Source organism: Musca domestica, unplaced genomic scaffold (assembly GCF_030504385.1).
Source record: "Musca domestica strain aabys unplaced genomic scaffold, Musca_domestica.polishedcontigs.V.1.1 34, whole genome shotgun sequence".
Taxonomy (NCBI): domain Eukaryota; kingdom Metazoa; phylum Arthropoda; class Insecta; order Diptera; family Muscidae; genus Musca; species Musca domestica.
The window spans coordinates 3,269,662-3,288,947 of NW_026712313.1; the positions used below are offsets into that span (position 1 = coordinate 3,269,662).

Here is a 19,286-nt window from a genome sequence, read left to right on the forward strand (position 1 = left end):
TCGTCTATAGAAGATCTCAAGAGAGAGGTCTTCGTCTATAGAAGACCTCAAGGGAGAGGTCTTCGTCTATAGAAGACCTCAAGGGAGAGGTCTTCGTCTGTAGAAGACCTCAAGGGAGAGGTCTTCGTCTGTAGAAGACCCCAGGAGAGGTCTTCGTCTCTAGAAGACCTCAGGAGAGGTCTTCTTCACTAGAAGACCCCAAGACTCCTCCATATGACCTCAAAGGTCCACTCCAGACGTCCACAAGGGAGGTCTTCTCCTCTAGAGAGCTTAAAGGAAGTCTTCTTCCATAGAAGAGCTCAAAGAAGGCATGTTTTAGAAGTCTTTTGAAGCAGTGTCGGCTTTCCATAGAGACCTCAAGGAATGCCATATTCTATAGAAAACCTCAATAGGTGTTCCTGAAACCCCGCTTATGTATATTTTTAGTAAATCTTCATATCTACATATTTTTATTTTTTCCCAATTAAAAAAATTATATATTTTTATATTTTCTTTTTTATTCGAAATTTATAAAATAATACTAGAAAATATCTATATATATAAATGTAAGTTGTGTTAGTTACTACGCTTATAACTCAAGAACCGCTGATCTGATTTTAACGATTCATACAAATTCTGAATTGTCTCTTTTCCGAAAAGGATAATATTCAAAAAAATCGCGTAAAAATGTGATATATTAACATTTTCATTTTGACTTCTGAAATGTACAATCGTAATGTTTTATTTTGTATGTTTTTTTTTCTATTTTGACTTACTTTTTTCGAATGTACATTTGTAGTGTTTTTTTAATATTTTTTTTTTTCTTTTTGATTCGAATATTAATACCAATTTATTTTGACTCGATTTCTTGAGAACTGAAATAGAAGCCGGGTTACATTGAAGTGTAGTACCAAATTATGTGGTGGCGAAACGAAATAGATGTTATCGAAATAATTTAACGCGGTCACACCAAATTTAAGTCAAAATTTCTAAAAATCTTGAAAAAAGAGATCTCATTGCAAAAATTCTCAAATCGGGGAAAAAATTACATAAGGTATAACTAAAGAACGGCTTGACAATTCATACAATTTTGGAATGGTATCCAATAAAAATATTAATAACAAATTTCTTTTTGGTGTGATTTTTTTCAATTTGACATACTATATTGAAGTGAACATTTTTTATTGCCTTGAAATCTGAATGAATAATATTTAAAATAAAATGAGTGACCTACGTGGACCTACATCTTTCATATGGCAATAATCCGCCCAATGAGAACTCAAAATGCAATTCATTGGAACTGCAGTCAGTGAAATACCGAATATAAAGGGTGCAAAATGGTAGAGCGAATTGGACATTTAGGAAAAAAGAAAGAAATTGTTCCTAAACTTTCAAGATGTCTTAAATCGCTTTTGCAGGTCATGATATATGACCCCCGGATAAGGGTACAACCCTATTTCAAGTACTGTTTACATTTTAACCACATTTTTCTCACACCCATTTTAATTTGATAAGAAACCATCCTCGCAAAATATGATCATGTTTTGGTATAACCATCATATAATTTAAGCCATGTTCGGGGTCTTCGACATTTTTTTCATCTTTAGGCCTTTATTAGGCATCTTTGTTTCTAAGGGTGTAAAAAACCTCTTCTCATAATATTTTCAATTTTCGGAGTAGAGTTCATCTTGGTCTTGACCACATTCATCAATTGATTTGGCTAAAAAATTGTATTTAGGCAACTTTGGGGTAGAGAATCGTCCCTCAGATAATTGTCCACATAGGCATTTATTCGAGTATAGTTCTCACATTAGTGTACCCACAAATCCGCTTTCCTAACCAATGTTTGGTCAGAAAAGAAAATTTGATATACTATTGAATTTGAAACTCCCAAGAGAATATTGGTTGGGAACGTAGATGTGGGATTAACATCTACATGCCATAAACTCCGAAATATCAAATTGTGGCAGAAACATGAAAAAATCACGAATATTAATTTTTTTGTTCGTTATTGAATTATACTATGATGAAAAATATGGACTTTATGGGTTCTCCAACTCACAATTTAAATGACAAAAATAAATTAATTAATATTTCACGGTAATGGGTGTAAAAAAGCTATTATCTTTGACTATTTTGAAATCATTCCGCCCTCAATTATGAGGTGGACAAAACTAAATACCACGCAGCACGGTATTCTTAACATTGGAAATTCAATACCAAAAATTTAGCTGAGTTTTCACATGGGGCTATTATAGAAGTTCTATATCATACAGGTTTTTAACACTCAATTATAGCCTTAGGCTGAAAAATAAGATCAGGCTATTCAAAATATCTAAAACCGACGGTAGATTATTATCTATTATAATTTTTCCCATGAATGTTTATTTCTATTTAGAAATTACTATGGAGTTATTTTACTTATAATAAAAATTGTGCCGCTTTCATAATTCTATAATGCTTAAAAAAATATGCATTAAAGACTAAAAGTAAGGGCCGGCAACGCGGACCGGGCCAGCTAGTTAATTATATAATCGATTTTTCGTTTTATTGATTGGTTGTGTGGATGTTTGTATCTGGTTATTATTGTAACATGTTTGAATGCTGTGCAGATTTATTCATTTACAGTACAGGTGTTGGGGGGATAAGTGTTGATTCGTGAATATATGGTTGTGTTGGTGTAGACATCGTACAATTTATTTCATTGCTTAAATAAGAATTTTATTTATTTATTTTTTGTTTAAACAACAGTAATGCAAATTTTCTTAAACCAGTTAAGTTAATGTATTTTAAATTAAATAAATTATTTTCTTTTTATTTAAAGCTTTACTAAACTCAAAATAATATTACAAAAATATTAATTTTACAAATCAAAATTGTTACCCAAATATTAGTTTTTTTTCTAATAGCTAATCCAAACGAAAACTGAAATATAAACATGAATAAATTTACAAAATTTTCTGTATACTTTTTTTGTTTTGCTTAAAAACTAACAATGATTTGATATAATTTTTTTATTATTATTTAAAGAGGTTCGAGTTTTAAAGCGCATTTTGTAAAACTCCAAAAACTGGGGTTCCAACTCGCTTTAAGTTATCTTTCTTTTTTTCATTTTTTTTTTCGTGGGGAGGTAAGTGCTGAACGCAAACTGAATTGCTTTCTCTTTTTATTTATTTGATTAATTTGACCAGCAATGCTGTCAACGCCAATAGCGTCCCATAGGGCATCAGTCCCGATACTCCATTGCAGCCATCCGAGTTGCACGTCTCACAGAATACGGTCTTAATGTACGACGAGGTGGTGTCACGGGCACATTTATCTGCTGGATCATCAATGTCTTCGTAGAAACATGAACGTGATATGACACGTTTGCCATAAACTGAAATTGAAATGGAGAGGAAGAGAGAGAATTGTTTTAGTATAGGATGATAATTAATGGGGATGGTAGATTAAAAAAGTAAAAATTGTTTTAAAATACTGAATATTGAAGTTTAGGGTTTTTTTTACAACATTCCAGAATTTTTATACCCTCCACCATACATAGCATGGAGGGTATATTAAGTTCGTCATTCCATTTGTAACTCTTCGAAATGATCAGCGTAAAGTTCTAAGACGCTTCGTCCGTCTGTTGAAATCACCCTAAAGTCAAAACGAGTTAAGGCAGGAAGCTAAAATTTTGCATAGATCTGTCTTTTGTCTGCAGGCAGGTCAAGTTCGAAAATGGTCTATATCGGTACCCCCGATTTTGGGTATTTTGATGATATTTGCAACATTCTTCAACAGAATAGTCTGAAAACTCACACAAGGAGTTCCGTGTGAGTACGTTATCCCCTGAAAGAGAATTATTTATATAGGTCCAAGATATAGCCCCCATATAACGGTTCACCACATATTCGGTATTTGGATGATTTTTGTCTGTATAGCTCCACAATAACGTATATCCCCCATATATCGGCACCTTCCGATATTCTGTACTTTTAAGATTTTAACAGAATGTTGAATGGATTTTATTTTTTTTTTAATGTCCTAATTCGTCCCAAATGGTGGAGGGTAATCAAAGTTCGACTCGGCCGCACTAACTACTTTTTACTTGTTAAGTAAGAAAACGGTAAATTTAAAATTTTCGAATCAATAATTATAGCAAAAACAAGTAAGCAAAGCTGTATTCGTGCCAGGCCGGCCATATAATACCCTACAACACTACAATATCTTAAAAACCCATGTCCACACATTTTTTGAAGATTTCGTATTTGAAATTATATCAAAGAGCACTGCCCAGATAATACTCTTAGCATTTCGACCAAGGACATTTGTCCAATATTTACGTAATCCGTCGTGCTGTTAGTTGTTGTGGTCCATTTTACAGCTAAATATAATCCAATGGTCATCCAAAATGCTAGAATTCTTCCCTGTCCTGAACTCTCTTCTTAGGCGTATTGATTGGCCTCAATTGTGTGATCAGGACATTTTTTCTGTTTTTGGTTCATTTGAACCCCTAAATATTTTGCGATTATCTCCAAGAGCAAGAGGCCCCTCTGTATCTCCACATTGAGACTCATCTATAAAATTTGCTTGTCTACGATATTTGGCTATATTCGTCTACGAAATCAGCATAAAAAAGCCAGAAATTCGCCTTTTGTGTTTTTCGGATATCGTCTGTAAGTAATGTTGGTATTTTTCACACAAAAGTAGTGGTATATTCTATCCGCTGTCCTAAACTCTAACTTCTTGCGAGATTTCGTGTCCTTTGCTTTATATTTGTGACCTTTATAACGGCTGCAAAATCAGGAACATTTTTAGTTGTTGATCCATTTCAATCCCTAAATATATTGCTGACATCTTTGAAAACAATAGGCCTAGCCCTTCTCAACCTAACCCATCCCTTGTGAAAATTTTCGTGAGGATCGGACGTTAATTGCAATCTGTATGTAATATCTCCAACCTATGTTGGAGGTGAAAAAATATTTTAAAATATACACTTCAATATTATAAGTCAAATTGAAAAAATCGGATGCGATAAAAAATAAGAAAAAATTAAAAAATGTCACAAAATAATACAAAATCTATATTAACATCATTATTGGCATCTTTTTACGCGTTTTTCTAGATTTTATTCTTTAATGTCAAGGCAGCCTTCTATGTTGACAAAATTTGTAAAAATCGTTCCAGCCATTTTTGCGATATAAGCATTCTATCTAACGTCCCCTTCCTTGGTATACATACATTGTATATATTTCGCTATATATATCTCATATATTTACTATCGGCATCTACGTAACGGTCAGAATTGATTCGTTCGTCTATTTGTGATTTCGCCGGGATTAAAAATATTCGCGGTTTAATGGAAAATTTGACTTTTATTTAACACAAATGTTATGGTGGGTGAAACCACTGAATATTACCCGATGACCATCAAAATTGGAAGGGGTCTGCCCAGCCCTAAGTTCTAGCCCCATGCTAACTTCTGCGTCGATTGGTTTATGATTGCGACCTATAGAGCAACTACAAAACTAGGAAATTTTTCAGTTTTTGGTCCATTTCAACCCCTAAATATTATGCGATCATCTCCAAAAGCAATGGGGTTCTATTCTGGCTTTAGCCCCACCTCCATTTTAAATTTCGTGAGAATCGGTCGAAAATTGCGACCTGTGGAGTGATTAAAAATTAACATGGACAGACGGACGGACGGACATACATAGCTAGATCGACTCAGCTTGGTGAGATAGGAAGATCCATATATACTTTCCTATATGGGAAACCAATATTTCGAGGTGTTACATAATTTTTGGCCCAATCAAACTTATGATTTTGTTGACAAATATCGGAGAAATATCTGCAAAACAGGAAATAATAGAGACGAATTGAAATTTTCAAATATTGTTTTGAATACCCATTAACACGACATAGAGCGTAGTAATAGGACAAATGCTAGGAAGATCACTTTACCACAAATTGTAGTGTGCCCGCACGGACACAGCCTTTGATTACTTGTTTTCTAGTGTGAAAAAAGTATAGTTAAATTTAGATAAGGCATAGGTAGGGATGAAAAAAGTAACATTATTGTCCCACTGTATTTGTACCTCCCCCACAAAAGTTCAAAATTTTGAATAATAAAATAAGTAAAACGTGGAATTGGATTTCCATTTTTTAAATATTAGCAATAAAATTTTTTAAAAAACATTTTGGTCATATATTTTATAAATTTTTAAAATATTTAAAAAAAATCATATTTTTTAAAAAATTATCTTCAAGAACCCCGTAGAGTTTTAAAGAATATTTTTAAGTTTTTCTGGCCAGAAGTCAGGGATTTTTTTAGGGATTTAATAATTAGGATTTATGGACTTTTAAAAATGTTTCTTCAATGAATTTGTGACAAATAATCTTGGATAGTGAATAGGAGGCTTAAACAGTAGTTTATGGAGGATATGCAAACGGATAATATGTCTTAAGAGCCCTATAAACTGGCATCTGTGAAAAATATATAGATGGTCTTGGATATGTAAAAGGTGTTCTATCTATAGAATGTTTCATGTCTGCAAAAAAAAAAAAAAAAAAAAAAAAAAAAAAAAAACTGTAGACCTTGTTAGGACTTCTATATAAATTGCCCTGCGAAGTTTTCTATCTGCAGAAGAGGTGTAAAGTATTCTCTATTGGCTATATGTAAACCACCAGTAGAAATGCATCTATTTTAGAAGTTTTGTAGAAAATTTGTCATCTATAGATGTCCTCTAAAGAGCATTTAATCTAAAGGGTACAAGTAAGGAGACTTTTGTGTAAATGGGTATCCGATTTACATAGAATAGTTTTTGCAGGTATTTTGTGTATTGTATTGAATCGTATATTTTTACATTCAGAAGTTCTAATGATATTATACCTAGACCATAATTAATTACGTAAAATTACTAATGTTGTTGTTTAAGCAGTTTACAATTAAAATCCAATACCCATAACTTATGTTCTTCGATGTTGTTATAGTTCGCTCACAAATTGCGTGGGTTGATCTCCATAAAACTCAATCAAACAACCATTTATGAAATCATTTAGCCATATTTTTTTTCAAAATTTGCAACAGAGTCATGATTGGTGAGTTGTTGTAATGCCATTTTGTAATGCCACTTAATGCCCGACACCAAACAAATGGCGGCAGTTTTGAAATTTGCTTCGAAACTTGTGGCATAAATAACATTGGCAAAAATATGCAAATAAATTTAAAACAAATTGTAAATGCTGACATCTCAACAAGTCATAAACTATTTTCACTGGTTGGTGGAGATAATTCGTAAGTGGTTTTCGGTTGGTTTTAATTGTAAAACACGGCAATAGAATGCAACACATCATTAAGAATGCAGGCATTTAAAATACAATTAAATATTTTCGCTTTGCGGTTTTCGAAAAAAAAAAAATAAAAAATAAAAAGAAAACACTTCGATTTTATAACCAGTAAAGAAAGTCCTAAAGTCGGGCGGGCCGACTTTATGATATCCTATACCACTTTGCTAATTTTGTAGAGCTCCACATAACAATTAAAAGATTTTATGGGAGAATTTAATCTTACACTCTATGAATATATATTGTAATTTAAAGTTGAAAGTACGAAATATGCCGAAGCATTTGTATCTTTTAAATTCCGACTTTTATTGCCCATTTGATGCAAAAATAATTTGAAATCGGATAAAAACTTATATATATATATATATATATATATATATATATATATATATATATATATATATATATATATATATATATGGTATAGTAGTAGAAGCTAGTATGCCAAATTTGGTGAAGATCGGTTCAGATATAGCTATAGGTCCCATATATTGTTGTATATATACGTATATATATATTTATATATATATATATATATATATATATATATATATATAAATTTGGCAAAGATATTTCTGAGCTGTATTTGGCTGTGGGTAACAACAAACAACAAATCGGATGAACAATATATATGGGACCTATAGCTATATCTGAACCGCTCTTCACCAAATTTGGCATACTAGCTCCTACTACACTCAATTCGGTCGCATGTGCCAAATTCCATCCTATTCGGGCAAATATTAGACGATTGGTGTACAATAAAAGGTCAATCGGACGAAGTTATGTATGGGAGCTATATCCAAATCTGAAACGATCTCGATAAAAATTAGCAAAGGTATTTCTGAGCTGCATTTGATATATTTCCCCACATATAGTTGTTACAGAGTGCATATTACGACTGCGGATGACAAAAATAACAAATCGGATGAACAATATATATGGGAGCTATAGCTATATCTGATCTGGTTGTATGTGCAAAATTCCATACTATTCGGGCTGACATTACACATTTGGTGCACGATAAAAGGCAAATCGGACAAAGATATATATGGGAGCTATATCTAAATTTTTACCGATTATCTCCAATTTCAATAGGCTTCGTCCTTGGGCCAAACAAATGTTGTTTGGAAAATTTCATCTCAATCGGATAATAAATGCGACCTGCATTTCGTTTAGAAGAATACATGGACGGACGGACAGACGGAATGACATGCATAAATCGACTCAGAAAGTGATTCTATGGAGATCCTCAAAAGTAACTATGGGTCAGACATAATACCCTTACTACTATGTGGTGTAGGGTATAAAAATGATTAGAATTCTTTTAGCAGCTACCTTCCTCTTGCCACATAACTTAAAAGCATTTTGACGAGTTCTGCCAAAATGTAAATTTCTTCCAAGTTGTTACACCACCCCCCCCCCCACTTCAGACGAACATTTTTCATGGAAAATAATATCCTTTCATTTTTGTCTTTTTTTTTCTGACCAACTTAACCCCAAAAAAGGCCACCATAACTTTTCCGACCATTAGAGCACCCCATAAATCGCTTTACTTCACCTTTTGCTTCGTTTTGTGATATTTCGCCACAATTAACATTGTCAACATTTGCAAATAGAGTTATTATTGTTGTTGCTACTGCTGTTGGCGTTGTTATTATTATTTTTATTTTAGCCAAAAACTACTTTCAAGCCTCCGCCTTCTCTCCACAGAAATTGCTTGGACGCTGTGATTTGTTGGAATTGTTTTGTAAGATTTCAAAAAAAAAAACCGAAAACGAATACGAAAAAATCGAGAGAATGGAGGAGAAATCGAAATAGGCAGCAAATGATTTTATGGTTTTCATTCGGCCTATTGCGTGCGACGCCGAATTGCATTGAGAGGTTGCATTGGCAATAATCGCAACGAAAAGTCGAATAAAACTTCATTTAGAATAGGTTCAAGGTTTATCTTGAACCAATGTAAAGTGTGTCGGTGTGTAGAAGTGTGTGTGTGTGTGCGTCTATCCAGTTGTTATGTGTCTGTCCGATTGTCTCGTCTGTTGCGGCACAGTGTTTTGAAATAAGAAATTATATTTTGAAATTTTAAGGATAGGTTTTGAAATGGGGTTTGAAAACATCATGTGTTGGGGGTATTATAAGTTTGATTGGGCCAAAAATTATGTAACACCTCGAAATCTATGGGCCGATCCATACGAAATGGAAAATAGAGGTGGGGATAGGTTCAGAATTGAAGCCTATTGTCTTTGGAGATTATGATCGATGAACCAAAAACAGAACAATTTCCTGATTTTGCTATTGCTCTACAGGCCATAATTATGAATCAATCGAAACGAAAGAAGCCTACCAGTTTGGAGGTCATCAGACAATATTTAGCGGATAAAATAAACCATAACTTTTATATGAAAATATACGAAAATTTCCACTAAACCGCAAATATTTTCAATCCCACCCAACTCGCAAATACATTAAAAGGACACTTCTGACTATTACAGTGATGCTGATATCCAAGATATATATCTTATTTATTCTGCTTATAAGTCAAGGACCGCTGGGCCGATATTCACAATTCCCATGAATTCGGAATGGTCTCTTGCCAGAAAAGGATAAAATATAAGAAAATCGCTGAACATATCCCCCAATAAAATAGAGAATATTTTTTGTTTCATTTTTTGATTTGACTTATACTTTTGAATTGTAAATTTTCTAAATTTTTACGCCCCGCAACACTACGTTCTGAGGGTATTTTATACATGTCGCAATTATCGTCCAATGCTAACGAAATTTTGCATGGATGTAGGGTTAGGATCAGAATTAAAGCCTATTATTTTGAACATATATTGTTTCGGGTTCAAATGGACCAAAAGATTAAAATATTCCTCATTTTGCAGTCGCCCTACGTGTCACAATCAAAAACAAATCGACACGGAATTTTGCATGAGGTTAAAGTTAAATACTGGGAAGAAGTATAGCATTTAGAACCAAAACTTTCGTGTGAAATTGTTTAGAATACCTAACGACACGATGGAAATGCAACCGGTCAAAAAGCTAAGGGTGGGCTCTTTGACATCATACCAAAAACGAAATCTTCCAAAATGGACTTGGACATAGGGGCCCTTACAACATATTGTGGTGTTGTAGGGAATCACATGGTCGGCCTCACACGATCATAGCATTTGCTTACTGGTTTTTCTTGCATTTCTTCAATTTGTGTCATATTTTTTTATCGCATGAGATTTTTTTTCAATATGACTTAATTTTTTTTTCAGAATTGTTGTCTTGTTGCCCTGAAACTAATTTCGGCCGGGGAGACTTGGGATCTTAAGCCGTTATTCGATGATGCACATTATGGCGGTGTAAAAGGATATATATTCCCTACACTCTTAAATTTGAGGGTATAAGAATGGGAGGAGAATAAGGAGACAATTTGGAAAATTCACACTCTAAGGGTACGAAAAAACCTAAACGGCAAAAAATGGTACAGCGTCTTTATTGATGTGTCGATTAAAACTAGAAGTGTACCAAAGTACCAAATGGTACAACATGAAAAAAAGTTCTTTGAGGATACGAAAAGTACCAAAATGTACTGAATTGTTATTGGTCTGTGGATCCGGGCAGGAGTATGAATATTTGAATATATATCACTTTTTGTGTAGAAATGTGTTATAAGGCGGGATTTCCGAGACTTAGCACTTTAAGACAACGAGTACTATAATATTTAGAAAATGGTAAAACATTACTATTGACTAGTCAGTAAAAGGTAGGACTTTGACATTTTGCTTGTGGTTCACTTTATATTTTGTGAAACTTGTACTTGACGAAAACGAAATTTCATAAGAGGTTAATGTACAAAATGGTATAACGTTGCTTAAAAAGAGCAAGTGTTTTGTAATTTGTATGAAAACTTAATATATAAGGAGTTATGGCCATTTTAAAATATTCAATAATTCATTCTTAAAAAAAAATGATCACAAATAATAGCTAAAAACACCGAAAACTCAAAATTTAAGGAATCATGGTCAGATTAAAATATTCAATAATTCATGCCTTAAAATGTGATCACAAATAAAAGCTAAAAACGCCGAAAACTCAATATTTAAGAAGAATTTGGTTGGGATATTAATGCCTTTAAGGTACGAAAAGTAATACTGTTGATCAATAAGTGCAAGAAGAAATGTTGTAGAGGTATCTCTATTTTTGTAGAGTGCAAAATATGTCCGAATTTTTGAATCTCGGACAAAAGTACTAATAGGTCAAAAAGCTATTAGTATTTTGAGAATAGCTAGAACTTTAAATGTCAGGGACGTGTAAACTGCACAGGTGCTGTTACATGGCTTAAGTTCCTAAATGTCGGTCCACGTCTTCGCATAGCCCCCATATTAATGATTGTATCGACATAATTCACCGGAGCTGTTTCAGATATCGTATTTGAAATTCGTAATGAGTCGAAAATTAGCTGCCGAAATTAGCTGTTTTTTTTTGCTTGTTTAAATTAGTTTTATTCGCGTATGAAAAAAAAAGAATTAAAATATGGATTTTTATATATTTTTTTTTTTCTAAATATCAGAATTATTTAAATTTTTATAATTTGAAATCCCTGTACAATGTCTGTATATGTTATTAGATTCGTATGCCGTATGCAACAATAACTCAATAATAAACAACATTCAACAACTTTTAAATCAAATCTTGACTCACACACACACAAAATTAAATCATATATATGTTTGTACACACATTTCCATATGTTTTCAATATAAACAACAGTTATAGACGGTATTAAAATAAATACAAACAATATTTATTTCTGAAAAATTTCTAATTAGATTAAAGGTTTTATTAAACTTCAAAAAGTTAAAGAGCCGGTAGAAAAACAACAACTATTGGAATACAGATTACCTTCTATGGAGGGGAGATAATCTCTCAGATACAATTTTAGGACCGACAAAGTATATATATTCTTGAGCCGTGTCCGCCTATCTGTGGAAATCTTGCTCCCTAGCCTCCTAATGGAATGAAGTTTCAGAAGTTGAATTTCACTCAAATATTTTTTAGGTCCGTAGAAGTTGTGATATTGAAAATGGGTAATACATTTTGTTATAGCCACCATATAATTGGTATTAAGTTTTTTTATTTTATTTTTCGAACCAGAAAGAAAGGAAAGATGGTTTTCATTTAAATGGTATTTTTCTACGACATCATTTGATACGTCCAAAACGTGCTTCATCGAAATAACGGTTTTAGATCATGGTCTCTTTGGACCAAATCCGATTCAGTACATTTGGAGTCGATCTTGGCTTTTCCGTCCGTCCTTTCGTCTATCTGTCTGGCTGGTGCACACGATAACTCTCGAAAGGAGTAATATCAAACTTAGATCGAGTTCGGAGACGGGCAATATCGGTTCACTTCTTCTGGAACCTCCCCTACAAAAGGTCGAAACAGCACAGAGAGAAACAGAGAGTGAGAGAGAGAAAGGATAATCTGATTTTGCTCCAACTTCACAATTCCTAATATTTGCATCAGTGCATGGGTCAGCTCCATCAAGTAGCTCTCCCACAAAGGGTCAACATTTCTCATAAAATGTGATGTAAGAGTACGATTGCCTACAAATTACACACCGGACATTATTTTTTATTAACCCAAGGTCTGGTGCGAAAATGGAATATAGCGGTCCACTCCTTCTGACCCCACAAAGGATCAAAATTTTGAACATCCTTGTAGCTCATAAAACGCGAAGTTAACATCATATTTCATTCAGACTTGGTACATCTCAATATTTCCATCAACATAAGATCTGTTACAAAGGTGGTAGAGATCAGACCATTCCTTCTGGTAACTCCCCCACAAAGGGTCAAGGTTTTGAATAACCAAAACGATCACAAAATCCAAAATAAGGTTCTGGTTCTCTTTATATTTAACACATCTTATTATTTCTAACTACATAAGATCTGCTGTTAAAATGGGATATATCGGTCCACTTCTTCTGGTACCTCCCCCACAAAGGGTTTGGATAATTCAAGGGATTCCCGAATTCAATGTACATATGTGAGACATAAATATTACGATTTGCCATGATTGGACCAAATATACTGTATGTTGAGGGTATTATAAGTTTGATTGGTCCAAAAATTTTGTAACACCTCGAAATATTGATTTCCCACATAGGAAAGTATATGTGAATCTTCCTATCTCGCCGAGCTGAATCGATCTAGCCATGTTAATTTGTAATTACTCTACAGGTCGCAATTATGGCCCGATCTTCACGAAATTTAGAACGGAGATGGGGCTAGGGCCAGAATAGAAGCCTATTGCTTTTGAAGATAATCGCATAATATTTAGGAGTTGAAATGGATCAAAAACTGAAAAATTTCCTAATTTCAAGAGAGAAATCTTCCAAAATGTACTTGGACATAAAGGGGCTTCTAAAATATGGTAGTGTTGTAGGGTATCACATGGTCGCCCCCCTACGACTATAGCCTTTGCTTATTTGTTCCTTCTGCAGTTACCGGCCAGAAAGGCCAGACATGGCTAGATCGATTCCAAATGCCCAAAAACGGATTCTGTCAAAAGAGACTATGGTCGACAGTCATAATTTCGATGAAACACAGGGTCTCGGCCTTTGTAGTCATAAGGCCGAGGGTACAAAAACTTCGAGTACAGTAAACCCTTTGGCAATCAGGACAATTTCGGTCGTATAGAATGATATAAATTCTTTGTAGCCATAAGGCAAATGACAAGAAGTCTTACGGTCTTAAGGCAATGATATAATCTTCCAGATGAAAATTGTATTGACATACAACATCACATAATCTGCTCCAGATTTGCAGCCTTTTCTTGACTCACCTTCTACGCAAAATTCTTACGTGTCACATGCTCTCCACCCCGCAATCGAAAAGGTTCAACAGGTGAAGACAATTTGCATTTACATGATTGGTAATGAGATCGTGATATGGCTCCAATATCTGTCAATTTTATTGTTAAAGTCACAGGGCACAGCTGATATGGGTTGTGTGCCTACAACCCAACTAGCGAACCAACCAAGTGTCTGTCGGACTATCTGTCTGCTTGATGTGGGCGCTGCTCAATATCAAGCGATTTTGACACAATTGTTAGGCACGCACTTGTTAAATGTAAATTTATGAAAAATAGCAAAACAAAACCTCGCAACAAAACTCAAATTGAATTCCAATCAAATGAAAACAATAGCTCAATGGAAAATCGCCATTGGGATACGAAAAGGCCAAAACTTGCAACAAATTCGCTCTCTCTTTCTATTGTCCCGCACCCGCTCAGCCGCGGCCAATTGTTGTGGAAAAATGTTTAAATTGCAACAAATTAGCGCCACATGAGATCCGGGCAATGTGCACTCCATGCAACCTAACACCGGTACCGCCAACCGTTTCTGGTGTCACGGTGCTCATTTGTATGCACCAGCATCGGCGGCGGACACATGGCAAACCAAACATAGGTGTGACCCTAGACTCACCGAAAACAAAAATTCAACACCCGCCGAGGCTTTTAGATTTAGCTAAGCTTAGGTATGCCGAGAAGGGGGGCGAGTGGGATATCACGAAGAAACTTTGATTTACTTTTTAAAGCAAACCAAGGCACATTGCATTTTTCTTTACTTTTCCACCCGAATTGAATGATGGAAATTGAAAAGAGGCTGCTGCGCTGACAGTATCAGTGGCTGGCTGGCTAGCGCTCGTTATTCAAAACCTCTTGAATTTTGCACGGGCAATAAATTTAAATAATGCTGACATTACAGGCAACTGTGGCAACTGTGTTCGCTGGTTCGGCTATGCAACACATAGCCGTAGGCAATATTCTTATATGTGCATGCATGTATGACAGCCGGGACAACAACGAAGCTAGTGGTCGGATACAATTTCAAAAATTCCATAAATTAACATTTATTTAAAATGTTTGTCTGTCACTGTGTGGCAATAAATCGGAAAAATGATATCCACTCACAAATCACGGCAAGTCGATGCCAATTAATAAATAATTGGAGCATAAAGAGACACATGACGTGGAGATGGCGTTGTTGAATTGAAATGTAGAAGACCATTCAATTAGAATTTCTCTATAAATTATTAAATAATTTGCATATTTAAGAATGCAATATGAAATATTTAATATAACAAATATTCTTATAATTCAAAAAGTCCGATGTTTTAATTACCATCCACCATGTAAAAAATGAAATTTTTGTAAAATTAATCAATATCCTTGTACAAAATCATGTTCTCGAAAAAATTCGCGATAATTTTTCCGACTATTTTATGAGAATAATTTCATAAACAAATATGATATTCATATTATCAAAAAAAAAAAAAAAACAAACTGTAAAGAAAGTCCTAAAGTCGGGCGACTTTATGATACCCTACATCACTTTGCTAATTTTGTAGAGCTCCACATAACAATTAACAGATTTTATGGGAGAATTTAATCACACACGCTATGATTATAATTTAAAGTTCAAAGGACTAAATATGCCGACGTATTTGTATCTTTTAAATTCTGTCTTGTATTGCCCATTTGGTTAAATAAGATAAAGATATATATGGGAGCTATAACCAAATCTGAACCGATCTCGGTAAAATTTGGCAAAGATATTTCTTACCTGTATTTGATATATTTCCCTGAATATCGTTGTTACGGAGTGAATATTACGGCTGTGGGTAACAAATACAACAAATCGGATGAACAATATATATGGGAGCTATAACTATATCTGAACCGATCTTCACCAAATTTGGCATACTACCTTCTAGACTCAATTCGGTCGCATGTACCAACTTCTATCCCATTTGGGCAAATATTAGACGTTTGGTGTACAATAAAAGGTAAATCGGACGAAGTTATATATGGGAGCTATATCCAAATCTGAACCGATCTCGATAAAATTTAGCAAAGGTATTTCTGAGCTGCATTTGATATATTTTCCCAAATATTGTTGTTATAGAGTGCATATTACGGCTGCGGAGGACAAAAATAATAAATCGGATGAACAATATATATGCTATAGCTATAGCTATATCTGAACCGATTTCGATCAAATTTGTCATACTTATTTTCAGGCCTAATTTGGTTGTATGTGTAAAATTCCATACTATTCGGGCTGATATTACACGTTTGGTGCACAATAAAATGCAAATCGGACGAAGATATATGTGGGAGCTATATCTAAATTTTTACCGATTATCTCCAATTTCAATAGGGTTCGTCCTTGGGCAAATGTTGTTTGCAAAATTTCATCTCAATCGGATAATAAATGCGACCTGCATTTTGTTCACAAGAATACATGGACAGACGGACGGACGGACAGACAGACGGACTGACATGCATAAATCAACTCAGAAAGTGATTCTATGCAGATCATCAAAGGGAACTATGGGTCTATCTCGTTTCCTTTTGGCTGTTACAAACAAATGCACCAAGACATAATACCCTGACCACCTTGTGGTGAAGGGTATAATTAGTTTAATAAAATGCGTAGGCGTATCATAAGGCTGGGTTTTTGGAAATACGTACTAAAAGGGTAAAGAATCAGGGTCACTGATGAAGTACGGTATAGATGAACAAAAGGGTTTTTGGAAATTCCAACTTTAAGTTTACGAAAAATTCTGAAATTGTACTACATTTTCTAAAATGGTAACATTTATGAAGATGGTGCTAAATTTGGAATAGTTTGGTTTAGGTTGAACGGATGAAGCTGAAATTGTGAAATTTTATATTAGGGTCCCTGTGTGATAGGTTTGTTTATGATAAAGATATGGTATTGGAAATGTGTACTAAAAGTGCACTAAAAAGTAATAAATATCTATATTTGGCACAATTTGGTATTGGGTGAACAGATATTGCTTAAAATCTAAAATTTAATTTAGGGTCGCTGTTCATATGTAGCCTGGACATATGGAGGTGGTTTCGAAAAAGTGTACTATAATTGTACGAAAAGTGCAGAATAGTACTATATTTGGTATTAATATTGAGGGTCTCTGGAATTGGGAAAAGGAGCTGGATATGCGTAATAAAGGGTGATTTTTTTGATTAGTATTTGACAGATCACGTGGGATTTCAGACATGGTGTCAAAGAGAAAGATGCTCAGTATGCTTTGACATTTCATCATGAATAGACTGCGATCTGCCACAACGTCGAATTTTCAGTGAATGGGCCCTAGAAAAGTTGGCAGAAAATCCGCTTTTTTATCGACAAATTTTGTTCAGCGATGAGGCTCATTTCTGGTTGAATGGCTACGTAAATAAGCAAAATTGCCGCATTTGGAGTGAAGAGCAACCAGAAGCCGTTCAAGAACTGCCCATGCATCCCGAAAAATGCACTGTTTGGTGTGGTTTGTACGCTGGTGGAATCATTGGACCGTATTTTTTCAAAGATGCTGTTGGACGCAACGTTACGGTGAATGGCGATCGCTATCGTTCGATGCTAACAAACTTTTTGTTGCCAAAAATGGAAGAACTGAACTTGGTTGACATGTGGTTTCAACAAGATGGCGCTACATGCCACACAGCTCGCGATTCTATGGCCATTTTGAGGGAAAACTTCGGAGAACAATTCATCTCAAGAAATGGACCGGTAAGTTGGCCACCAAGATCATGCGATTTGACGCCTTTAGACTATTTTTTGTGGGGCTACGTCAAGTCTAAAGTCTACAGAAATAAGCCAGCAACTATTCCAGCTTTGGAAGACAACATTTCCGAAGAAATTCGGGCTATTCCGGCCGAAATGCTCGAAAAAGTTGCCCAAAATTGGACTTTCCGAATGGACCACCTAAGACGCAGCCGCGGTCAACATTTAAATGAAATTATCTTCAAAAAGTAAATGTCATGGACCAATCTAACGTTTCAAATAAAGAACCGATGAGATTTTGCAAATTTTATGCGTTTTTTTTTAAAAAGTTATCAAGCTCTTATCAAATCACTCTTTATAATTAAATGGTACTAAATTTTGTAAGGGGGGAAATTAAAAAGGTGAAATCCAGAAATTTAATATTAAGGTCACTGTTGGTATTGTTTTGGAAATTCGTACTATAATTGTACGAAATTAAGAAAATGGTGCATAATTTAGCATTGGGAGAAGTAATAAAGCTGGAAATGAGGTCTCTATAGGTGTTTGGGATTGACATATGGAGGTGGGATTGGAAGTGTGTTAGTACACAGTTTTGCGAAAAGTACTAAATTGAGCTAAATTTGGTATTGGGTGAAGGAATAGAGTAGAAACTGTGAAATTTTATGTCCGGGATTGAGATATGGAAGGGTTTTGCAAAGGATTTCTAAAATTATACGAAAATTACTAAATTTTACTAAGTTTGGTATTGAAATTTGATCCAGAAATTTGATATTGAGGTATCTGTTGGTATCTGGTGTTGAGATGTGAGGGTTTACAAATTCGTACTAAAATTGTTCGAAAAGTATTATTTGAAATAGTTTAGAATAAAAAAAATTGGAAGTGGGATCATTGTAAAATGGTTTTACCAATATAATCCGTGTTAAATTTCCCAGAAATGAAAACTTTGAAAAATATATAAAAGCTTGAAAGTCTGATCACTTAGTACGACGTATGAAATCTTGATTAAGAAACAAGTAAGCAAAGGCTAAAGTCGTGCGGAGCCAACCATGTGGTACCCTACAACATTACAATATGTTGGAAGCCCCTTATGTCCAAATCCATTTGGAAGATTTTGCTTTTGAAATTATGCTATAGAACATTGCCCAGATATTACCCTTAGCATTTTCATCAGGGATATTAGCCCAATATTTACGTTCTCCGTCTTGATGTTAGTTTTTGTGGCCCATTTTACAGATAGACTTCTTTGCTGTCCTTAACTCTTTTCTCATGCAAAATTCCGCGTGGCTTGGTTTCATTAGTGTGATGAGGAAAATTTTTCTGTTTTTGGTTCATTCGAACCCCTAAATATTTGACGAAAGGCCCCTTTGTATCTTCAAATTTTATCTCATCT

The 19,286-nt window shown here is 34.4% G+C and overlaps 1 protein-coding gene across 1 annotated transcript in view; it reads right to left on the reverse strand.

The window, feature by feature from the left end:
- Positions 1–2,725: 2,725 nt before the first annotated feature.
- LOC101889359 (uncharacterized) overlaps positions 2,726–19,286 on the reverse strand; it is a 66,201-nt gene continuing 49,640 nt past the window's right edge. Inside the window, exon 3 of the mRNA XM_005183144.4 lies at positions 2,726–3,358. Within this exon, the coding sequence (XP_005183201.1) occupies positions 3,150–3,358 (209 nt within the window). The 3' untranslated portion in view covers positions 2,726–3,149. The remainder of the gene's footprint in view (positions 3,359–19,286) is intronic.